Below are 23,499 nucleotides of genomic sequence, written 5' to 3' on the forward strand. Positions count from 1 at the left end.
GCAGTAAGTTATTAAATGTTTCTATACGCCAATTAAACATAGACGAATAGTTACTTAAATGTAGGAACACATATGATAATGTTTGTATGTTGTACTTTAAGCAATGCCTCTCTCAGCTTAACAATTATATTTACATAGTCCTTCGTACGCTGGAAGTCCTCTTCACCAATAAAAATTACACAGTAGTCTTCATAGTCATAATCTGCTAGTTTTTTATGAATGTCGCTGATAAGCTGCACTGTGTCACAGTTTGGTGAGACGTAATGACATATTTGAAAATTGTGAAATGTGTCTTCAGCTATTGATAGTATTTTATTGTTTACATTAGTACTCACGATACACAACTTATGCTTTTCGGATTTATGTGTAACGTTGTTGCCATCACCTTCTCTCTTCTGTGCAGTTGTGTTCTGCAAGCCTGGGCCCAAATTATTGCTATTGCCACTTGTATTGGAATGCAATGTTTCTGTAGGTTTCTTAATTACTGCTGGTTTTCTTTGAGAATGATTTCGAGGAGTTGATGTTTGTGAGCCTTTTCTGGGCGTTTGTACTTCGCCAGTTAGTTTTTTGGTAGCTTTCTTTAGAACATCATTTTTATTCGTTACTACTTTTAAAGATTTTTTTAATTCAGTATTTTCAATGTTTAAGTTTTTTATCTCTTCATATGCGGAGTTCAGTTGGGAGGTGAGTTGTTCTATTTGATTCTGGAGTTCCTGCACATACTCATTATTTTCATTATTTGAGATGTTAGGCAAACTACTTGCACTGCCATCTATCTCCAAATTATTAGAACTATGTTCATCCGATATCTCTGTCAAGGAAAGTGTTCTAGCTTTTCTGAATGTAATATTCTCAAAGAAGTTCATGTTTGTACAATAAATTATTTTCAACAAACAATGTACTAGAAAAAAAGTGAATCCACTGCTGAGATTCGAACTCGAGACTTCACGTCTATCCGGACAGGTGTGATATCCTCTACGCCATCCGAACAGTACAATCGATTGTGAAATTTGGTTTGCTTACGAATGTAATAATTCGTTAATTTTATTTTCGGTTATAGACGGTGATTTGAATTTTTGTTTGCTGTTTTGACAAGAAATTTATGGCTTGATAAAAACTCACAGAAATTGTTTTAAAACTTTCGTAATTGTTTAATAACGTCCACAATTGCTTCCTTTTAGCTTGAGCCCTATTGAACACTGGAATACAAGTAAATATTGTTTTGTTTTGAAAATTAATGAAGTTTTTGTTTACGTTTCAACAAATTGTTAATTATCTCAATAATAACTAGAGATATTCACTTGAAAACAATGTCACGTGTTTATTGTCACTAATAGTCTACAATTCACTTATATTTTACACTTAAACTGGATTATTTATATTTTTTATTATTTTTTAATACGGAGCGGATTGTTGACTTGGCCACTAGCGCCATCTCTCTTCCATGGTATTAGTACATGGTATTAGTAGTTAGTAGTCCATTGTAAATTCTACATTTGCAAAAACTATAAATGATACTTCCAGTAAATGATTATGTTACTTTTATTTGAGGATTCAAAACAAGTAAAATATCATTCGTAGTGTATGAAACCTTTCATACTGTGTACCTAGTTCCTCCTGCAAGCATACCGTGGCTACACGGGTTTGTACACGATGGCGTCTTCATCAACATCGTCAGGGTCGTCGGGGATGACGGCGCGCGCTGTCGTCCCCCACACGCGCATGGGCACGTAACTGATGGACAATTACAATGACGGTCTAAAACCTACGAGTACCTTACAAGTTAAAAGCACATATTATTAAATGACTATGATCCATGTCTTCATAAACTTCCAAATTGCCTTTAAGCAAGGTGTGCATTTAAATATTATTTTCAAAGAAAAGAAGACTATCTTCCCATCATTTTATTTGAATAAAACACATCTAAAATTAACTTTACAGCCTATTTCTTTTACATGCTTCTTACCTTTTATGGAATTCATCACGCAGCTTGTCGTCAGCAGATTCTTTCGCCTGTTCTTTAGGACTTAAGATCGGTATAGACTTTGGTCCCGTTACCCTAGTCGGGAACAAATTTTCTGGCATATTCGTGAATTTCTTCGCCGTCGTGAAGTCATGCAGAGGTTGGAAGTTCCTCATCACGATCTCCGATGAACCACTTCGCCAGGCCATGGTAGGAATCATAGGGTTAGGGATTATCGATATCACGGGAGATTCAGGAGTAGGCCTAAAACGTACTGCTGCTGGTTGTGCCTTAAATGAAATTGAAGAGATATTTCATTAATTAGATAAATACATCATGTGAAACGTAATAAAGTAAATATTTGTCAATATGTCGCTTAAGACCGAAATGATGACTGAGATCTAATTGATGCAAGATTACAAAAAACACACCTGCGCCTGAATAGGCGGCTCTTTGACTGGTTCAGATTCCTGTGTCTCCATTTCCCGCGCTAGTGCACTTTCCGCCTCCTGCCTCTTTTGGGGGTTGTACCTGGTCAGGATCTCGGCGTACTTCCTCGTGTCCTGCGTCTTCAGCCACGTGTCTGCTAGAGGCTTGCTCTGCGCTGGGGGCTTTGAGTCTTCATAGTCGGTCGTGATGTTTGTGCCAAACACTGGGAACAAATGTTTTGACTGACAACTGGTGCTGGTATCTCCGTAGCGAGACATGAGTAAGAATTGAGGGCTATTGTATTAGGTATTTAAACATAAGAATTTTTTTATATTTGTTTTCTGATACCACTTGGACTTCATTTAGGAACATAATTGAAGCTATAAATTAGACTTTAGATGAGACTTTACCTTTGAAACACTGTTCTTAACTGGAATTCTTAAGAAGAATGGTATAAAGGTGTGTCCCACATATGTACTTACGATCATCCTCGTCTCCAGTTCTCCTATACCTGGAAGATATTTCCGGCTTGTCGTAGAACTGTCCACGTCGCATGAAGACTGTAACGTCAGAACCTGGGAACAAATCAAACTACATCAAACAAAGAGTTCGTGGGATATCAATTTTTATTAACTCGCTGATATCAGCTTCACTTGTACTATGTACGTAAGAAAATCTTGCAATCTTAATTTTACCCACAAATCTACGATTAGGATGAAATTTTGCATACGCTCTGAATTCTCATGACAATACATGACTAGCGTGTTTTTTACTTTATTACACGCTTTTTATTAGCTTCACCTGTATGTTTGTAGGTTTGTATGTTTGTATGTTTGTTTGTAACCGACTTCTTTGGGCGCGATTTTGACCCACTTTAAACGGCCAGATTTCGTTCAAACTTTGTAGATTTATTGAGGACCGATGACAATACACTAATTTGATAAAATTATTCCATTTTTAACCGACTTCCCAAAAAGGAGGAGGTTACACATAAACATCGATTACTCCGCGGTTTATAGACCGATTTACGTGATTATTTTTTTGTTCGACTCGGAATAGCTGCCAGTTGGTCCCATAGTCATCAGGTCAGGATCTGATGATGGAAACCCTGAGAAATCGAGGGCAAACTTCAAAAGTTGTAGGCATACATAGGGTAAAAACTTGACACTCAGGTGTACGCTTAAAAGCACTATTCAACTGTGAAGATTTGGAGCTGACCTGATGATGGAGACCAGAGAGGGTCGAGGGAACTCGACAACTGAATATGTAAACTACCTCGTGTTTGGGCTTAAATTATTTGTATTGACAAGACCTTTGCGACAGTGAAGGTTTGGAGCTGACCTGATGATGGAGACCAGAGAAAGTCGAGGGAACTCGACAACTGAATATGTAAACTACCTCGTGTTTGGGCTTAAATTATTCGTATTGACAAGACCTATGCAACAGTGAAGGTTTGGAGCTGACCTGATGATGGAGACCAGAGAAAGTCGAGGGAACTCGACAACTGAATATGTAAAATACCTCGTTTGGACTTATATTCTTTGTATTGATGAGAACTTCAAACTTGTATGGATAGTGACAACTATTCGTATCACTGAAAAGCTTTAAATAACTAACAGTTTTACAAAAAAATTAAACCGACTTCCCAAAACACTAAAAAGCAAAAAAAAAAACTAATTTTAGGTGCATCGGCCTAGAAGTCGGTGGCAAAATTAACTTAGTAACATCCGTTAGACACCGACTTCTAGGCTTTTCAATTTGCAAAATATGATTTTTGTTAATTTATATAATTTTCATCTATAGTCGATAAGATAAGAAAATTGATTAAAATTTTCTAGAATTTTTCTCTACAGTCGACAAGGCAGGACTCGATGTTAATTTTTATTTCCAATAATTATCTTTAGCCGTTTTCTCTAATATTGACAAATTTTTGTATACTAAAGAGAATTTTAATTCTACAAAACAAATAATAGTTTTCAAACAAACTAAAAAGTAGAAAATAAATAATAGTTTAAAAAAACTAAAAAACACGCTTTTTATAGAAAAACGAACTAAAAAATAGAAAATAAATTTTAATGAATTTAAATTAAGAAAACAGTGTTAAAAATTTCAATGAATATAAATTAATAATAGTGTGAATACAAAAAAAAAATATTAAAAAAAAAGCGTGGGGTGCTTTTTAAGATATTATCGAAATGAAAATCACTGTACTCATATCTGTCAATAAAATATTTATAACTATTGACACCATGCACCCCACGCTTTTTTTTAAATATATTTTTTTTTGTATTCACACTATTATTAATTTATATTCATTGAATTTTTAACACTGTTTTCTTAATTTAAATTCATTAAAATTTATTTTCTATTTTTTAGTTCGTTTTTCTATAAAAAGCGTGTTTTTTAGTTTTTTTAAACTATTATTTATTTTTTTAACTAAACTCTTTTGCAAAAAAAGCGGGCACCTATGCGAAATCTTAGTTTTAAGGACTTTACGTGTACTTCAAAGGGTTTTAATGATTTTAGTCTGATTCTAGCATCAAAAGAATTAGCCGAGCATGCGTGAGAGTGTATTCTAAATTTGAATTTTGTACAATTGCTAAGAAATTGGTTAAACCTTGTTTTGGACTAATTGCTAGCAGAAAGTTCGTCGGTGTTTCGAAAAGTTTTTGAAGTGATTTTCAGAAAAATGATAATGCAGTTTTAATTAATGATTAATGTACTTTTTTGTTAGATCAAAACATTTTTGAAAAACTATGCGTATTTGATAAAATTTTCACCTGCTCTAAATGAGCTATACTGATGATTGATGGCAATGTTAAGAGTTTCGGTATTTTAGTGTAAAGCGTTCTATTGTTTAGATATTGTACCCACGTGTTTTAAAATATCGCTTTTTCATAAATAAACACTATTTAGAAGAGTATCAGTACTTTGAGCTGCGACAAAACCAATTTAAAGTAAGCAGTGCCGATCACAACTCGTCTCCTATCAGACTTTGACATTTTTAAAAGTCTTGAAATTCTAAAAAATACAGAAAATAGCGCATAGACTGTGAGCACGAGGTCTTAAGGTCTCGTAATTACTGATTTTTAAACAACCTCGTCTCTTGGGAAACTCCGTAGACCTCTGAAGATCTATGAGTCTGAGCGTTCAAATAGCGTGTTTTCATCTCACGGACATTTTATTAAATAGACTTGCCTACAATGAGATTTTCTAGCATCTACAGCACTTTCTTGCTTAAATCATAACAATAATTGGCTATCTGCACATTTCTTAAGAACCATGCGTTTGGCCAATAATTTTGAATTCTTGACTCCCTTTCAGCTAAATCGTCGTTTAGTAACCCGATACCTATGGAGTTATCGAGAGCTTCAACGCGGCAATAATTTGACTTTTTAGATAGCTTTAACCCTCCTCATCATTTTTCATGTGGTGAATTTTAACATTTATCACAAAATTTGGTATTTTTTAAATGTCAAAGTTCGATAGGAGACGATTTGTGATCGGCACTGCTTACTTTAAATTGATTTTGTCGCAGCTAAAGGTACTGATACTCTTCTAAATAGTGTTTATTTATGAAAAAGCGATATTTTAAAACACGTGGGTACAATATCTAAACAATAGAACGCTTTACACTAAAATACCGAAACTCTTAACATTGCCATCAATCATCAGTATAGCCCATTTAGAGCAGGTGAAAATTTTATCAAATACGCATAGTTTTTCAAAAATGTTTTGATCTAACGAAAAAGTACATTAATCATTAATTAAAACTGCATTATCATTTTTCTGAAAATCATTTCAAAAACTTTTCAAAACACCGACGAACTTTCTGATAGCAATTAGTCCAAAACAAGGTTTAACCAATTTCTTAGCAATTGTACAAAATTCAAATTTAGAATACACTCTCACGCATCCTCGGCTAACTCTTTTGATGGTAGAAACATACTACAATCATTAAAACCCTTTGAAATACACGTAAAGTCCTTAAAACTAAGATTTCGCATAGGTGCCCGTTTTTTTTGCAAAAGAGTGTATTTATTTTTAATTGAAGTACTGGCTTCCAGCCGCAGCTTAAGCCGCATCCCGAGGAAACTACTTCTCGTATCCTATGTCCGTCCTCGGTTCTACTACTACTGCTACCTACCTACCAATTTTTTGTCAAATCGGGTCAGTCGTTCTCGAGTAACTATCAAGACTCGCTTTTATAATATAGGTTAATCATTTTACCACAGTGAAATCCTCTCTCTATTCACGATTTTGTTGAAATATTAATATATATATTACTAGCTGATCCCGCGAACTTCGTATCGTTTAAACCTTCCCTGGACCTCTACGAACAATTTAAAACCAAAATAAGCCAAATCGGTCCAGCCCTTCCGGAGTTTTAGTGAGACTAACGAACAGCAATTCATTTTTATATATAAGATAAGCACATACTCGACGATTTTTCTTGAGGAAATAGTAAATATTGTTAGAAAGCGTACGTTGAAACGTGATGAATTCAGCCATGGAGTAGTTGTACCCATAGGCGACGCCAGCGATGATGGCGATGGCCAGGCCGAAGCAAACTGCGCACGAGAGGATGCACGTTAACCCGAAGGTGATTACCCTGAAAACAGTAAGCACATATATCACTACATAGTATAAAACAAAGCCGCATCCTTGGCAGTCGTTACGGGTAGTCGGAAGCCAGTAAGTCTGACACCAGTCTAACCAAGGGGTATTGGGTTGCCCGGGTAACTGGGTTGAGGAGGTCAGATAGGGCAGTCGCTCCTTGTAAAGCACTGGTACTCAGCTACATCCGGTTAGACTGGAAGCCGACCCCAACATAGTTGGGAAAAAGGCTCGGAAGATGATGAGTATAAAACTAAGCCGCCTTTTCTGTCCCCATATCCCTTTGTACGCTTAAATCTTCAAAACTACGCCACGGGTTTTGATGCGTTTTTTTAATAGATTGAGTGATTAAAGAGGAAGGTTTATATGTATAGTAACATCCATTAAATAGTGGAGAAAAACTATTACCCGTTTAAAGCCGGGGCGAGTCGCTAGTTACCCAATTATAAGTAAGAACCTGTCATCTTATCATCATCATGCTGACATCTGTAACTACTTTGTCCACAATGTATGCAAGTAATTTTTGAATAAAGTAGGTATCCTTAAATTAAGTAAGTTTATCTCATGTGTTGCTAATGTTGATGTTCTGTCTATCAGAAGGGATGGTTAGTACGCCAAACACGATATGCCTTGCTGCAGTTTTTAACTAGACAGTTGACACTATAGTCTGTTTTTACCATTTCGGTGTAGAAGCAGAATGGTCAGATTCCTATTTAAGCAAGCTTGCATCTCCGGGGATCTGAATTGCACGGTGTATTGACAGCATCTGATTGCCCTAGATATAAAGAATCATTATGTACTTCAAATTATATTTCTAGAACGTTTGACAGTTAGAGATAAACAGTCAGCAAACGTAGCAAATTCTTAACATGAATTGTACTAAATGACAAGGTAAACTTGCTTGCGTATTCGTAACAATTTTGTGTCCTCAATCCGATAAGCTGTGTAAACCTCAGAAAAGCTTGGAGACAAAAACAAGGAAAATCTAGTGATACGTTACTTTCATGAGTACGCAAGAGTTGATAATAATAATAATATAATAATAATAATAAATTGTTTATTACTTCACTTTGTACATAATTTTTACAATATTTGCTTAATTCTAAAAAGTGCTGATGTATAATTTGCCCGAACTAGGTAAAAACCTGTGTCTCGGGCGTAAAAGTGCTTATTATAATATTTATAGCGAATTAACAATAAATTGCTGTTAGTAACTAAAAACTAGGTCAATGTGACAAACACAGTGTTATTATTACACATATTTATAATAGAAGATAATGCTTACATACTAATTTAAAACTAAATGTTCCGATTATCTCTAGGTAATTTTGATTTATTACAATTGGCGTATAAAATCAGTAAACAAACTATCTCTAAGTAAAAACATACAATTATGTATTGTGTAAAATTGATAAAATCTAATGCGTGGCGCTCTCAGGCGCCTTCATAATCCACCGAGTTAATGTACCTGTATTCAGCGGCTTTCCTAGCAGGGCAATCCAAATCTCCTGTCTTATGGTTGTGGGGTTTATTGTAGCGTTTGCAGGTTGCACATTTCGGTGGTTGTTCCTTCGAAGAGCACTCTTGAGTCGTGTGTCCTTCTGCACCACAGTGGCTACAAGTAGAGGTGATGGACTTGCAAGTCTTGGATGCATGACCATACTGCTGACACTTGAAGCACCGAGTCACGAGGGTGAAATCTCGTACCGGGCATGAGGTCCAGTTTATATAGATCCTGTTTTGATTCACTAGGGCTCTCCGGACGCTTGCTGGCACTTCAATAATAAAGTTGCAGCTGTCAGCATCCCTTTTTCCTGACTTATGGCTTAATTTGATTGAGGATAAAAATGCATCTTTGGTCAAATTTGGGTGTTTGTCGACAATGTTTTGTTCATAAATACATTTGAAAACTTCTATCTCTGCCATGTCAGTAGGGACCCCAATAATTACGATACGGGGCTTCCGCTTACGAGGTTCATCAACAGTAAGTCCAGATGTAGAACGCTCGACAGTCTGCTTCAATTTTTGGATGTCGTCCTTGGTCTCAGTGCTTATTATTACACCACCGTTTCTTATTTTTCGTAGTCCACGTACCTTCAATTTCATTTCTTCAGGACAAACTATCTTTTGTACTAAATTTTTGGTATCTTCACTGGTCTTGGTACTGTCTCTGGGATATATAGCGACTGAGCTGGTTGCATGAGGCCGTATAAGGGTTTTTGTACCCTTCACCATGTCAGCAAAGGAAGTGCTTTCCTGTTTCTGTTTGATCAGGTTCTCTTCTAGCTTTTGCTTGATCTCAGTCAAGCTACTAGCAAGGTCTTCATTTTCCTTAAACCTTTGCAAGGTGGCGTAGTTTTGGTACGATAGTATGAGGTATCTTTATCTTTGTGTGAAAACAGGTTATATTATGACGTTCTGAAACTCAAACTTTGTTAGAGGAATTACTACAGATTTCTATAACCTATCAATATACAACATGTAACTTAATTAACGCACATCCTGAAATTAGTTTGTTCAGAATCGTTTACTGAATCGATTTATATCATTTTTAATATAGGTAATTTTTTATCCCAAAAATAATTAAAACTACGGAAATTATTGTCATATTAACCCTGTACAGTTAAAACAAATTCAAATAGACCATAACTCAAAGTAATAAGACTTCGTGTATTGTCGGCTTTTTCCGTAGTTTCGTTATGTTGTGTCGAGTCGAGCGGCGCGCGGCGCGATATTTGCGTGCGTAGTAGTATGACCAAAAAGTTTTCCAAGAATTGGTATAAATAATTTAGTAAATAACAATGCATATACATGTTAAATTAAAAATTCAGTGCATGTATTATGATTATAAAATAATATTCTAATTGGGGTGTTTGAGGGTGTGCGTTAATTACGTTACATGTTGTATATACGTTGTTTTGCAATTTTGGCGATTAGAGATTGGCATTATTGGCAATTTCAATACCTAATCGCAAAGCTACGGATAGACATCGTAAGAGAAAAAATCACTATCCATCTTCGAAATTAAAGAATAAATCAAATTCCGCCGTCTTGTGTTCTTTATCTACCTAATTTTGGAGGTTCACAATTTCCTTTTGTGACCAGGTCCTTCATTAATAACGAACTCTTTTTTGCTACTCTCAGTACTAAAACAAAGGTCGCTTTCTAGTTAGTTTGCGAACAGAAGGGTGAATTTGCAATAATAGGACTTTGTGGTGACGGATGAAACCATGTGGACTATTTAATTACCTACTTTTTAGTTAATTTAGTAAAGAAATTAGCAAAACTTAACTTAAATCCAAATTCAAAAAGGTATTTACGATGGCCATTAAAATCTCCAACTAAAAAGTATGGGCATTCAGGTGAACACCAAAAAGTTATTCGCGACACGACAAGTCACACCTTTTGAGCAGATCGGTAAAGTTATGTTCCCAATCCGTCAAAGTGCTACAAGACTATTCATTTAACTCCCCCGGGAGGCGAGCTGTTATATTTTCATAGATTTTGGTATTCTAGTCTCGTCGCGGTCGACCCAGATTTGTATCGCTATCAATTTGTGTTTTCCGCTTTCGGTCATGCAATTTGTATTTTGAGATGACGCTTAATTGACTTCTTTGAGGTCGTTTGCTGTTGAAAAGTTTTTGAAAAGGTTGAAGGTGTAAATAGTCGGCAAAAATCTTTCACCTTCAAAACTTGTTTCTTATAAAGTAGTTCCAAATTATGTATTTTTCGATTAATTTTGTACAATACATGTTCCTGGAAATATTGAATTTTTTGTCGATAGGTCTTCTTTTCTTTTGTTGCCGATCGATTGTTAGGTGTTTTTGCTGTTTACCACATGACCATTTTAGGTAAGATATTGACTGGACACCAAGACTGCTGTTCAATTCTGCACCATATAACCATTGTAGAAGTAACATAAAACTGTCTCGCTATGGCATGGTCAAAGCACGTTGTGCACTCTCTAGATAATCCTCAAAGAGTACTCGGAAGCTACGAAAGAGGTAAGTATACACAGATCGTATACCTCTTTCATATGAGGCTTTCTAAGTATGAATCCCGTCCCAATACAATAGGTACAAGTAACGATGTATCGAACACTGTAAACTGAGTTTTTAAACATTTTTATAAGTAGATACATATTATCAAACCTAAATATATTATGATAAATTGTCCCAATAATACTACGATTATTAGGCGTTTGTAAAAAAAATGTTGTTCATTAAAATATGTATAGCATTTACATTCAGACAAGTAAAAACATTCCAAGATTCTTTGCTTAACGGTTCCGTAGCAGTTTACCACAAATGACTGAAACTTTTACATTCGTTTAAACTTAAATTGCGAACAGCTTCAGAGCTTCAAGACAACATTATTTGCACTGCGTTAAGAACCTCAAGGCAAGAGGGAAAATACTCCTTTCTTAAATAGTTCTTTAGAACTGAGATTGTTTTTAACTGTAGACAAATCACAGGTAAAAAAATGCTTGGTCATTTTGAGTGGAGTTAAAATTGTACTAATGGTAATTTTCAGTATAGAAAAAAATAAAAGAATTGTGTAAGCCAGTAAACAAAAGAAAGTTTTTAAACTACAATTTATATATGTAAATATAATTCTCAATGAAACTCAATTAGAAACTCAATCATTCAATTAGAATTTTTCTAGATAGGCCATAAATAAGTTTTTTTAGGTAACTTATTCCATTGCTTTCTTATATTTAAATTAAAAAAATAAATAGCCGGCACAGTTTTTGTTGGCTATTTACGAGAATTCGTATACATATAGTAGATAGCCTTTTTTTTCGATGGCAATATTCATCAGAATTTTACAGAGACTGTCAGACTTTTATGGTCCTTCATAGGCCTGTGTACCAGGGTCGTGGTAACTCTTTCGAACAATCCCGCAGCCCCGGCAGGCCTTGGCCCTGCTGGGCCCCGCTGGGGTTTGCTGTTCTCCAGTCTTCCATACATATGGCTATACAGATTATGACTTTAGAGAAGGCTCGGGGATTAACTAATATAGGCAGTGTGAAATACAAATTCGTAAAGTATTCATCAGACAAAGATTATTTGGAAGCATTTCTTTCAGTAGCTGTTAAGCCCTACAAAAGTCAGGCAGACTCATTTTTCTTTACCTTTTAAAATGCCGAAAAGATTATACTGGGTTTTATTTTTTCCATTCCGTTTGAGCTCGATCTTTACGAAGTATTATGTCGGTTTTTCGAAATGATATGAGAGTAATTTTACTCAAACGATAAACATAATATTGAGCTGTAATATACAAATGACAGATATGTCGGTTTTGATATCAAGCTAACCTAGCCTTTTACGAATTCGACAGTTGCACAAAAACTCATCTTACGACATTAATCATGTTAGCATTTAGAGGGATCTTAACTCTAAACCAAAGTATTGAAAATCTCGTGACTCATTAACTATAACACAATTTTTTCTTTATCCGAAAATCTGTTCCGTATGTAAAACTTATTAAAACTATTTCGAGTTTCGCCAAGAGCCCACATGGGAATTAGGCAATGGTCTCTCAAACTATAAGAGAACAATTTAAGTCTCATCCTTAGCCGATCGACACTCCAAGGACTCACTAATTATGCCAATATTAAGACGACTTACTACTTGAAAAGGCCCTTAGAGATTGATCTTCTTCTTTGATTTTAGCTGTTTTATTTGATAGCTATTGTCCCGGGAATTTATTTAGTCGGTTTCATTCTTCTTGTAATGCTCTGCTCTAAACTCACCTTTTATATAGGTACTAGCTATTTTCCCGCGGCTTTATCTTTACTAAAAACCGGCCAAGTGCGAGTCGGACTCGCGCACGAACGACGGTCCCGTTTTACCCTTTGGGTAGGGAATCCTAAAAATATTTCCTCTTTATTGTATTAGTACAGATAGGAAACATTTTTTTTTGTTCCCAAAGGCTTCGAAACTACTGAACGGATTTGAAAAATTCTTTCACTGTTGGAAAGCTATACTCTTCCCGAATAAAACATATGTACTATATTACCCCAGTAGGGGCAGAAGTTCCTAAGTCACACAAGCAGAACCGCGTGAAAACGGCTGGTTTATTAAGTGTAGAAAAGGTACCTTTGTAAAAGGTCTAGTCCCCATGCGACGCAACTGCAGATGTAGCACATAACTTGTCAATCAGCAGGGTTGATTTGACGTCACCATCACTATTCCTCGCCTCTACGTATTCTTGGCTCCCAAATTCTGCAAACGAAGTAAACATTACCTTAAAGACACTTAGGCAGAGGTGTTTTTAGGACGTCATCCTCCGAGCCTTTTTCCCAACTATGTTGGGGTCGGCTTCCAGTCTAACCGGATGTAGCTGAGTACCAGTGCTTTACAAGAAGCGACTGCCTATCCGACCCCCTCAACCCAGTAATACAATATAAAATATTCCTACACTAACTTCTGCTCACGATTTCCTGCATCTCATGGATTTCCCGAGATTGGCACGTTCAAGCAAACAAAATCTTCGACATTACATTATTAGTAAATATATTTCAAGCGATAGAGAATTAAACAGTTCATGATTTTGGAAAACCCTCTGTTTCTCAACGACTTTTGTCATTTATAGGCCTTATTATATGAAAGTTAATTAACATCGTCGTAGTAATTAAAGTCCGCGGTACCTCTCAGCTGAGCATCCCTCTCCTCAATTGTGAGCGAATAATTTACCTTTTATGATATGCAAATATAATAGGTGTACATAATAATACCAATTTAAATGTACTATGCTGTACTAATTTATCTAATACATAAAAAATCACAGGTTTTTCCATTTCAAAGTAATGTTTGTTGAGATAGATATCAATAGTTTTCTACAGTCTAAACATATCTTACTCGCACATAAGTATAAGGCAAAACATCTCACTATTAAAACGAACAATAAAGCAATAGGTATGTCTTGAAATCCAACAATTACTTTAAGTGAATCTTAAGTCGTAGTCTCATACTCATTGGTCCATTAAAGATCTAAATACGATCATAAAATCCCGTGAGACGCTTAGTCGCTTACACTGTTTGTACGAAGCAAGTTACTCCTAATCGTAAGATTTTAGTATTGCCACTATGCGAAGCCCTGACTTCAGCAATGTCAAATGTTACGGTACTAGCACGTGCCGTAAGGGCCCGCCCTTTGTCGCTGACAAACATTTCAATAAATCATGCATGGAGGCCTTGCTTTGTGTTATGTGTACTTGTACAATATCCCATTCAAAGTACTCCTTCGACGGCTGCGCTATGGTCACTTTTGTTTGCCCCACAATTTGAATAACAAGCTAAATAGCCATTTCTTACGAAAATTTAAAACTTTGGCTGCAGCCTAACTTTTGACTTAGTTATCTCACGCTTATCACGACCGCTTGTAAAGCTAATTAACAGCGAGGACACATTATTCATCGAGTTTCTTCTCAAGTTTTTAGCAAAACAAATTAATTTTGCTTCACATTTTTGTTGGAGGACAAAGTGGACGTGACCACGTCGCTTTCTTCTTAATATACTGAGATGATAAAACAAAAGCAACTTACCAAAGTCATTAAAATAATATTCATTCATAAATAAATTATTAGTTAAACAACGTATCACATAAAACTTGAGAAAATAACGTTTATTAAAAATTTAATAAGACACTTGGGTGACTTCAAAAATGTCGTGGGCTGTCATGCTTACAACTAGACGTCTAAAAATATGCGTTCAAGAGATGGAATTTATATATCTCTAGAAAACAGGTTTTAATACTTTATTTGGCAGAGAAAAGGCGAAAGAAATTACAGAGTCGCGACTGAGCCATTTGATATTATTGTAATAAGACACTTCAATTATTGATAAGCTAATCGGAAAAGAACATACAAATTGAATTTCAAAGAGTAAACACATTTATTAGAAAAAATGCTGCACTTTGTAGCCGTAAAGGACTACAATAATAAAAAGAAAATAATAATAAAAAGCTCAATGTTTATATAAATAATAGTCACAACATTATAAAAAAATTTATGAGTAATAGTTTGTACTCGTAGTGTTCGGTGTAGTCGCTCTCGGCGGTTCTCAGTGGGCGGTCGTGCCGCCCGCCCAGTCGCGCCGTACTTTCGCGCGAGTCTCACTAACGAAATCACAAATAAAAAGTTTCGACCAGCTCATTGAATCGTGAACTAAACTGTGTTAAGTGTCACTCTGTGTATTAAGGTGGAGTTTGCTGGATTTTCTCAGTTTTCCTTTTTAAGGTAATTTTATTTCTCAAAGGGTCGTTAAGCTGTTTCCGTCATTTTTCAGCCGTCAAACTGTCGACACTACGTTATGGTCTTAATGGAGAACAGTAAATTATAAATTGGCCGGTTAAATGGATCGCCCATTTTGTTAATTAAATTGGGTAATCATAATTTTGAAGAAAATTATGAACTTTAAACTTCGACGGCAAACTTCTCTTTTCTTCGACGCATAAGTTCTAACATGATTTTTTTAATGAAGGCCAAGTTATAAAAAATACGTTTTTACATCTTCATATACATAATATGACAAAAATACCAATAAGAATTACATTTAAACCAGGTAATTATTTTATTTTTTAGTCACTTAAGTTGAATTTTGTAGCCACATAATTATTTATTCAGTATTATTTGATATTTTTTCTGCGATTACTTATGGGTGGCTGGCGGCCTACCTCAATATTTTATGTAAGGCGAGAATAAACCTACTCAAAAACATATTATGCATATTAAAGCAAAATATCATGTCACGTGAAATACAAGGCATTAATGTAGGATAAACTGTTATCCGTACTGCAGATTAACCCAAATATTTTCGCGTAAATCTATCAATTTGTGCTCAGACAAATCTGTTTAATATCGCGATATTACCAGTTATTCACAGAAATTGAAACTTGTACCGGTAATTCTAATGAACGTGTTAACTCTCCGTATTCATAATGTCATGTTATTAATTACTAAAACAAGGTAGTAGATGGGTGGGTGTTATTACTAACTAATGTGTAGTCATATGTTTTGGTTTCGGTATCTCGGTAATAAAGTTTGGTTTCAATTAATATACCTTCTTGTCAACATTTTAAATAGAGTTGAGGAAACTCCTACGAAGTTTAAGGGCCAGATGTTAGAGAAAATCCGACATAATATACAGACTTGATCTGTGAATATGACACAAAAAATAGAGACGACCAGTCGACCAAACACTATGGCGTACGTTGGGGAAGGTCTGAGGCTAGTTACTAAAGGCAAATAAATAGCGTGATTATAAAATATTAAATAACTCAATTGCATTCTATAATTTTCTCAGAGATGAGAGAAAAGAGTGCCATTGGAATTTCTGGTCCGTGCTTCATCAGATTCTTGGAACCATCTACCTAGCTTTTGACGTTTCATAAGAAGCTGTAATAGATCTTTTTGTACTAAAATCCTTTGACTATGAACTCTCAATAATTAACAAGTTTACTCATATTAAAAATAATGTTGTTTATTGTACCCATAAAGTTAATAAATTGTACCTGCACCAATGTGACATAATAAGTTGTCGTGCATTCCGCGTAGCGTGTATGATTAACGATATAGTTCCACGGATTAAGTATTTACAATTATTTATGACGCAGCTTCCGAAGCTTTAATAGATATTAATTTATTGTATAAACAACCAAAGCTGTATTGATTAATTTTATCTCCACAGCACAGTTGGGAAAAGTATTCTGTTGTTATAATCGTACCTTCGTTTATTTCGTGTCGGCCATCCATCATTATCGGTGATGGCTGCCTTGCAAAGATATACCTGTGCAGGTTATAATGACATGAAATGTTTTATGAAGTTTTAAATAAAACATCAGAAATTACCTACTTTTTCAAGGGTTCAGAAAAATTATTAAAAAAAATTTGGCAGAAGAAACAACTATTATATTTCTAAGTCATGTTTCACAAAAAAAAGTAGAAAACTACGTACCTACCTGTATCAAAACATAAAGTATTATTTCACTAAAATTGGCGGCGGAGCGTAATTAATTAAATTACGAGTATAATTTCAGTCCTAAGCTAACATAGAAATAGTGGCGAAAGGTATGGTCGAGTTGTAAGTACAGCCAGCGTCATAAGTTGCTGAACCGCGGAGAACAAAATGATCTATCCTTCCCCCGTGTAAAAAACAAATCAACATCTTCAAAAGTACCTATATAACAGCGTAATAAAGGTTCACGATTTCTTAACAAAACAAAAACCAACATCCTAAACTTAAAAATAGTTGATGAATACGCTGGTAAGTTATCGAGTATACGATGTTTAGAAGTTTGGAAACTTAGATTAATTCAGCCACTTTTGGAGGCGACCGTACCTACATTTCATCCTGCTGCCCGCTGACCGACCATATTAACGTTCTCAAATCGTGTTTACTGTACCAAGATTAAATATTCAAAATTCCTGCATACTTTACAACGTAGGAGTCTACAAACGTAGCTTTTACTTAGTAAATGTGTTTATATATTCACAAAAGGGTACATACATACGGTGTGCAGTTATTACATATTTAACCAACAAATGATGCTATGTCACGCTACTAGCTAGCTACTCTTTAAAACAAAAGATTCACACTTGTCCCCAAAATAGAATTTGTAATGACATACATACGTGCGCGTATCTACGGATTGCGAACGACTAGGACTCTAAAGCTATGCACAGACTAGACGTTCTTAGTTCTTACTATGCGTCGGTTACGTGTAAAGTCTGCGTATATTTTGAGCACGTGCACGTGTGTCGAAAATGTGTGTAAGCGTCGCGTACGTTGGAATGTATAGTCTGCACATAGCTTAAGAATGTCTATTTGACACGCGTATATAAAATAGAAAATGACCAATAAGTCGAACTTAGTTGCCGAATTGAATACAAATTAATTACACTTTCTACAATCCAATGTGTAGTTTTAATTTATTGTTTTACGTTCTACGATAAAATTGTTATTTAAAATTGCGAACGTTAATCCAGTATTTAATTGGTACTAATAAATCCGTATGTGATTTGTAGTTATGATTTGCAACCGTGTAGTATAAATATTAATTTCTGAACAATTCGTAATGGAATAGATTTAAATATTGGTTTCCGGGAAATCATCATCCATTGTGTTTTTAATTAATATAGCTATATGATTTATTCTAAAACATTAACATTTTTATTCAAACGCAAAAAAAAGTTATGAAAAATATTTCTCAAAATTGGACAGAATTATAAATTCTTTATGAATTTCGCTGGAAATAGATTCTATAAGTTAACACATTCACTGCGGCAGCGTTAAATCTAAACTTTCTACTAGTGCGATACGAGACAAATGCTGCCCGTATCTATATTTCCTGATATGCGTTACGGCTTCTATTTTGCCGTACCAGAACCTGACTTTCAAAGCCTATACAGACGTGGAAACCACCTATATCAATGGTTTTTATCAACAAATCGATAGACTATATCCTTGTATACACCTAGCTGCAGTCGCCCCGGGTTCTCTGTTATACTTTGAAAGATACAGAGATTTTTCAAAATCTTTCATTCGCGGCAATATATATGCCGTACAGCGTAGAAGTGAAAAAATGCTAGGGATGGGGTTTACTTCTGGAATGATAGTCGATAGTTTAAAAATATTTTTTATTGTAGATAAAATATTCATATTTATCAGTGTTATATTATTATATAAATCAACATAATTATGTAACCTAATTATATAATATGTATAAATATGTATTTATATTCTACCACAATCACACTATAGCGCCACCTAGTCCCAAATACATATAATGCATAGTATAGTTAGAAAATACACCCAGACCAAGACAACTAGACAAAGAATGTTTGATTTGTGTGGGAATCTAACCCACAACCACTACGCCAACAGACCAATTTTAAAAAAACTAAAAACTATTAAAGGACGTGTATGAAACTTAGTAAGTAGGTAGTTATTCCACTGAATTATTTTCACACTTGACATCTTTGGCATCAAGATGATGATTTCCCCTCTCTCTCTCTACTCAAATCCAGTTTTTTATGTGAACATTGTATTTGTATTGTCTCATTGTAGCAGAACCGCGTAATATTTTTCACAAAAAATATTGTTACGTCTTGCTTACGGCCAGCACTAGCGCACACTGAACCGCCGCGCGGACGCATGCAATGTGGTGCGGGGTTGGGGGGGTACGGCAAGATACTCGCCGTACCGCACTGAATGAAAATAATTATTTTACTGTGCGTTACGGCAACTATTTTGCCGTATATTGTTAGTGTACAATATTATTATATTAAAAGCAACAATATTGAAAATATCACTATCTCATTCCTACGCGCAAGGGAACTTAGATAAATCGCCCCCGCACAGTACGCAAAACAAGGACAACGAGCTACCGCACTGGCTGAGAGTCAAATACGGCCAAATACTTGCCGTAACGCAGTGAATGTGTTAAAGAAAAGTTACGTTCAGCTCTCATGGGAAATCAGAGTAATCGACCGTAGTTAAACCGTCTCTCGATAATGTCAGTCTAGGTAAAATCAAAGTGGTTTTACTTCAAACGGATAAAGTTTTCATCGTTTAACTTGCTCCTTTATACCAGCTATTATATTTCTAGGAAATAATGGTTTAAATTACTTAAGAAGGAAGTTTAAAATATCGATGCTTATCGACCTGGCGGTGCATTATATTAATACTATGTATGTATATCTAAAACACCAGGAGAAATTTGGGCAAAACATAATAACTATCAAAAGATTTTTGGGCATGTCAGTTTCTTATTGGCGTCGATAGCAGTAAAACAAATAGAAAAAAACTAAAACCAATTTCTAAACTCCTCTTTTTATCTACCTACTGCTGAATAGGTACCTCATTCATCACAGACTTTTTCCATATTTTTCCTAAAATGAAATGTAACCTGCCAGTTTTGTTTTCTGGCAACAAAAATACAAAGGCACTCCCCAGTATGACCTGCAACAAATCTCCTTTAAGACAGTTATAAAGTTCTGAGCATCAGAACAGAATTCATAATAAGGCTGCGAAGACACCATTATGTATTACCTGCTATTGTTCTAAGCGCAATGCTGGCTTTGACTTTCAGTGCTGTATGCATGTTAAAATATTGACCTTGTATGAGCAACTAGTGAGTTATGTTTTTAGAGTTCCGCAAAAGCCTTAAAAACAATTGACTGTAACATGTATCACTAATTCCGGGCACATCCTACTAAGATTTTTTGTCGAGCTTGAGACGCAATATCTATAGCCTGAGAGTGGATACTTCCCAACTAGCAAAATTCTCCTATAGCAATTGACTAATAAGATTACACGCCTTATAGAAATCTAGTAGACGCATTAACTTAGACCACTGATCCTGCTAAAGCATCTTTTAAGATGATTTGCACTACAAGTACTTTCGACCGTATAGTTTAGTTTTATAAATGTCAATAGGATTATTTTACACGACTCTTACTAGAGCAGTCAGTCAGGATCAGTCTTATAAATGCAAGTTATAAAAGTTATTAGCAAAGTGTGACTTTTGATCCGATAATCGCATTTAGTAAGATTGTTTTATCTTGTTAACGTCTTGTTTCATTCTTCTATAAGACATGCACTTCCTATAAATGCCACAGATAAAGCTGCTAGAGGTAAAGATATTATAGAACAATTTTATCTTAGTCGTGACCCTTAACGGATTCTTAGCAGCAAGCTAGCATAGCCTCTGATTTTTATAAGTAAGGAACCTTGAAACTTAAATATGGTGGCGTAGGTATGTCATGTAAGCGTCTTAACTTAGATTAAAAAGTCATATAAAGGTTCTGATAAATGCAATGTAATGGCGCCCTATGTAGGACAGGTATTTATTAATTTATTACTGAATTAACAAATAATGAAAATGTTAAATTTTGAAGGCGTATGAAGATATGTTTATTATCGTCTAACATTTAATCAATAAAATTATTTTCGCAAGTTGTGTAGGCACTCTTTACGAAACAGGCACACGACAAATGTTACATAATGACAAACCTTATTATAATGTGACTTTACTTATATTTTGAAAATAAAAGAGGATTCAATGTCATGCACAAGCACAGTACAATGAATTAACGAAAAAAGAACGAATGATCGACTGAATGAATCTACTAATGATATTACGCTGATCACTGTAGGACCAATTACTCTAGTAGCGGCACGCGCCAGATCATAAAAGGACCAATCGCTCTTTTTGGGTGCATTTACCGGATTTTTATAGCTCAAATATGTTTTGTTAAAGCACTTGATAAGGTAATTATAAAATCAAATAGCACTTTACCGGATTATAACAAAGCGACTATAGGGCGAAATAGTCCAATAAACTGCGCCCAAATGCGGCTATATTATCGTTTACAGGATTTCTATAGGATTAAAAAATACGTGCTCCTAGGATAATTACAGGGCTACATTTTGCTACTTGGGTTATAGGTCACTTTTTACCCGGCAGCGGGAAGAGTTCTCCTGCGACGTGGATCAAACCGCGGGGAGTAGTTAATAGCAGGAGTAGCAAATACATGTATATCTCGTTTAGACGTTCCTTCATAAAGAAATGTTAGGTATAGTAGAAATGAATGGGAATGTTTCAATAGTTTTCAGAGTTATACCTATTTGATTCAGTGGTATTCGAAGGTTGGCTCGTCACACCTAGCAAATGCTCCTGTGCCTAACTAGAAGTTTCTACCCAAGTCTGAAATGAACATCGAAATTCTTCCGCAATCAACTATCGTTTTTGTCATCAGCAATTAGATCAATTGGATCGACGGAGTGTCTGTGATTGAGTGTAAGGGACTGATTTCCACTTCCACACGAAAATCCTCAAAAAGATGTTCAATACCTCTCTACATTCTTCAATTAAATTAACGAGGTAATCAATCAATCGCGTCTGTTCACTATGTAAGCGCATCAAAGCTAGCACTTAATTAGATTAAAAGTCTAAAAACCTTTGATTAACATTCGTGCCAGAATTGGAAGACTAGTGATGTTACTGTCTTATTTTTCTTATCGAATGGATTGCAGGTTTAATCACCCCGCAACCCCTGGTGTCAGAGTTTACTCAAATCCGTCTGACGGCCTCTGACGTGGAATTGTACAACGACTGAGTAGCATTTCACTTTTGCTCTTCATTCCACTGCCTGCTAATATTTATCGATGTCAGATCGCTCATCTTGTTACGACGCGGATCGTAAATCATAATTATTTTTGAAATATTACCATGTGCGGGAAATTGAGTCGTTCTACTGTCGAGGGGATCGTTTGTAGGGTAACTTGGCAGTAGAATTGCTGCGTATGTCGATATCTTACCAATTGCCATGCCATTGCTGTTTACTTACATTTGGCTTAAGATCCAAGAAATAATCTTGTAACACTTTTAATATCTTGTATTTCTAATATCAAAGGCTGCCTACTATTAGTTGTCTAGTTTTAACTTTTACTTTTAAGATTATGTCTTAAAGTAAGTACTTACTTACATTAGTATTATTAACAATCGCTAAATGATTTTTAATACCATAAATATTGATAAGTCTAGCCAATTTACTACCGTATTTTCCTGTCTGGCAAGAAATTGGCCACTAGGGTGCTGTGAAATGTGATTGGAAGCAAAATTCTGATTGATTCTCTAATGGAAGACCATGATATAGTACACGAGGACATACTCCTATGGGATTCCTTCTTTTTTTATGATATTTCCAAATGTTAGCTTTCTTAGAAAATTGAATTAAGACTGTTTTCCTTCTATGTTGATCTATGATCGGAGAAAAAGAGCAGCGTATTTTTTTGCTTTCATATCGTTTATCGACAACGTGGTATTGGCGACCTGTCAACAACACACCTCATACAATATTCTTATTTTTTTCTATTTATACCTTTCTATCACGTATTACTTCAGGTAAAGTTAACATTTTGATCAAAAATGCTATTTATTACTGCTTCAAAAAACTAAGTTTCTAATTACTTAAGTAGGTATTAATTAACCAAGAACCCGCATTGGGCTATAAGACGACTCTAGACGCCGATTAGAGAACGAAAACGTATCTGTGTCTATGAAGCTAAGCTACACATAAACAACTTTACCAAATATATTCACAAAGTAATCCCGTCCTATGAAATAAACCCATCGATCTTTTGGAATAGACAAACGGTGACAGATTTGTGAAACGCGAAGGATATTATGATGGAAGTCGCGTTTTGAAATAGATGCGTGACGTATTGGAACCTCATTTGTCACGATAGGTGAATCATGGTTGCCACGTGGACTAAATGGATGTATGACGAGTATACTGTGGCCTATGTTGACTTAGAATAGTGAAGACTTTTGAACCACGTACGTTACGAATGTTTTAAGTGGTTTGGTGATATTTAAGTATTTTGTGTATTAAATGCGTGTCCCGGAAGGGGTACCTAAGTTTCACAGCAGGTTAAAAGTAGCCTAAGTATCAAACTTTTACTTTATTTTAATGGTTTGAT

At 35.3% G+C, this 23,499-nt stretch overlaps 2 protein-coding genes across 2 annotated transcripts in view; one reads left to right on the forward strand and one right to left on the reverse strand.

Annotated features, from left to right (window-relative positions):
* Positions 1-1,465: 1,465 nt before the first annotated feature.
* On the reverse strand, positions 1,466-14,694 carry LOC110372853 (uncharacterized). Its single transcript, XM_021329854.3, has 7 exons — positions 14,559-14,694; positions 13,111-13,236; positions 6,880-7,004; positions 2,875-2,967; positions 2,395-2,615; positions 1,967-2,253; positions 1,466-1,734 (listed from the first exon to the last, which is right to left on the reverse strand). Exons 2-7 carry the CDS (start codon positions 13,158-13,160, stop codon positions 1,635-1,637), a joined length of 876 nt encoding a protein of 291 aa, XP_021185529.3. The 5' UTR covers positions 13,161-13,236; positions 14,559-14,694; the 3' UTR covers positions 1,466-1,634.
* A 354-nt stretch (positions 14,695-15,048) lies between these two features.
* Positions 15,049-23,499, forward strand: part of LOC110372852 (beta-3 adrenergic receptor) — a 122,172-nt gene continuing 113,721 nt past the window's right edge. The window contains exon 1 of the mRNA XM_049837921.2: positions 15,049-15,251. The gene's annotated coding sequence lies outside the window, so the exon portion shown is untranslated. The remainder of the gene's footprint in view (positions 15,252-23,499) is intronic.

Source organism: Helicoverpa armigera, chromosome 8 (assembly GCF_030705265.1).
Source record: "Helicoverpa armigera isolate CAAS_96S chromosome 8, ASM3070526v1, whole genome shotgun sequence".
Taxonomy (NCBI): Eukaryota; Metazoa; Arthropoda; class Insecta; order Lepidoptera; family Noctuidae; genus Helicoverpa; species Helicoverpa armigera.

Coding starts and splice junctions, on each gene's coding strand:
- LOC110372853 (XM_021329854.3), bottom strand. CDS start 13,160: ATGTGCTACATCTGCAGTTGCGTCGCATGGGGACTAGACCTTTTACAA. Junction 2,616..2,874: donor AACTGGAGACGAGGATGATC/GTAAGTACATAT, acceptor ATTTGTTCCCAG/TGTTTGGCACAAACATCACG. Junction 1,735..1,966: donor CGTGATGAATTCCATAAAAG/GTAAGAAGCATG, acceptor ATTGTCCATCAG/TTACGTGCCCATGCGCGTGT.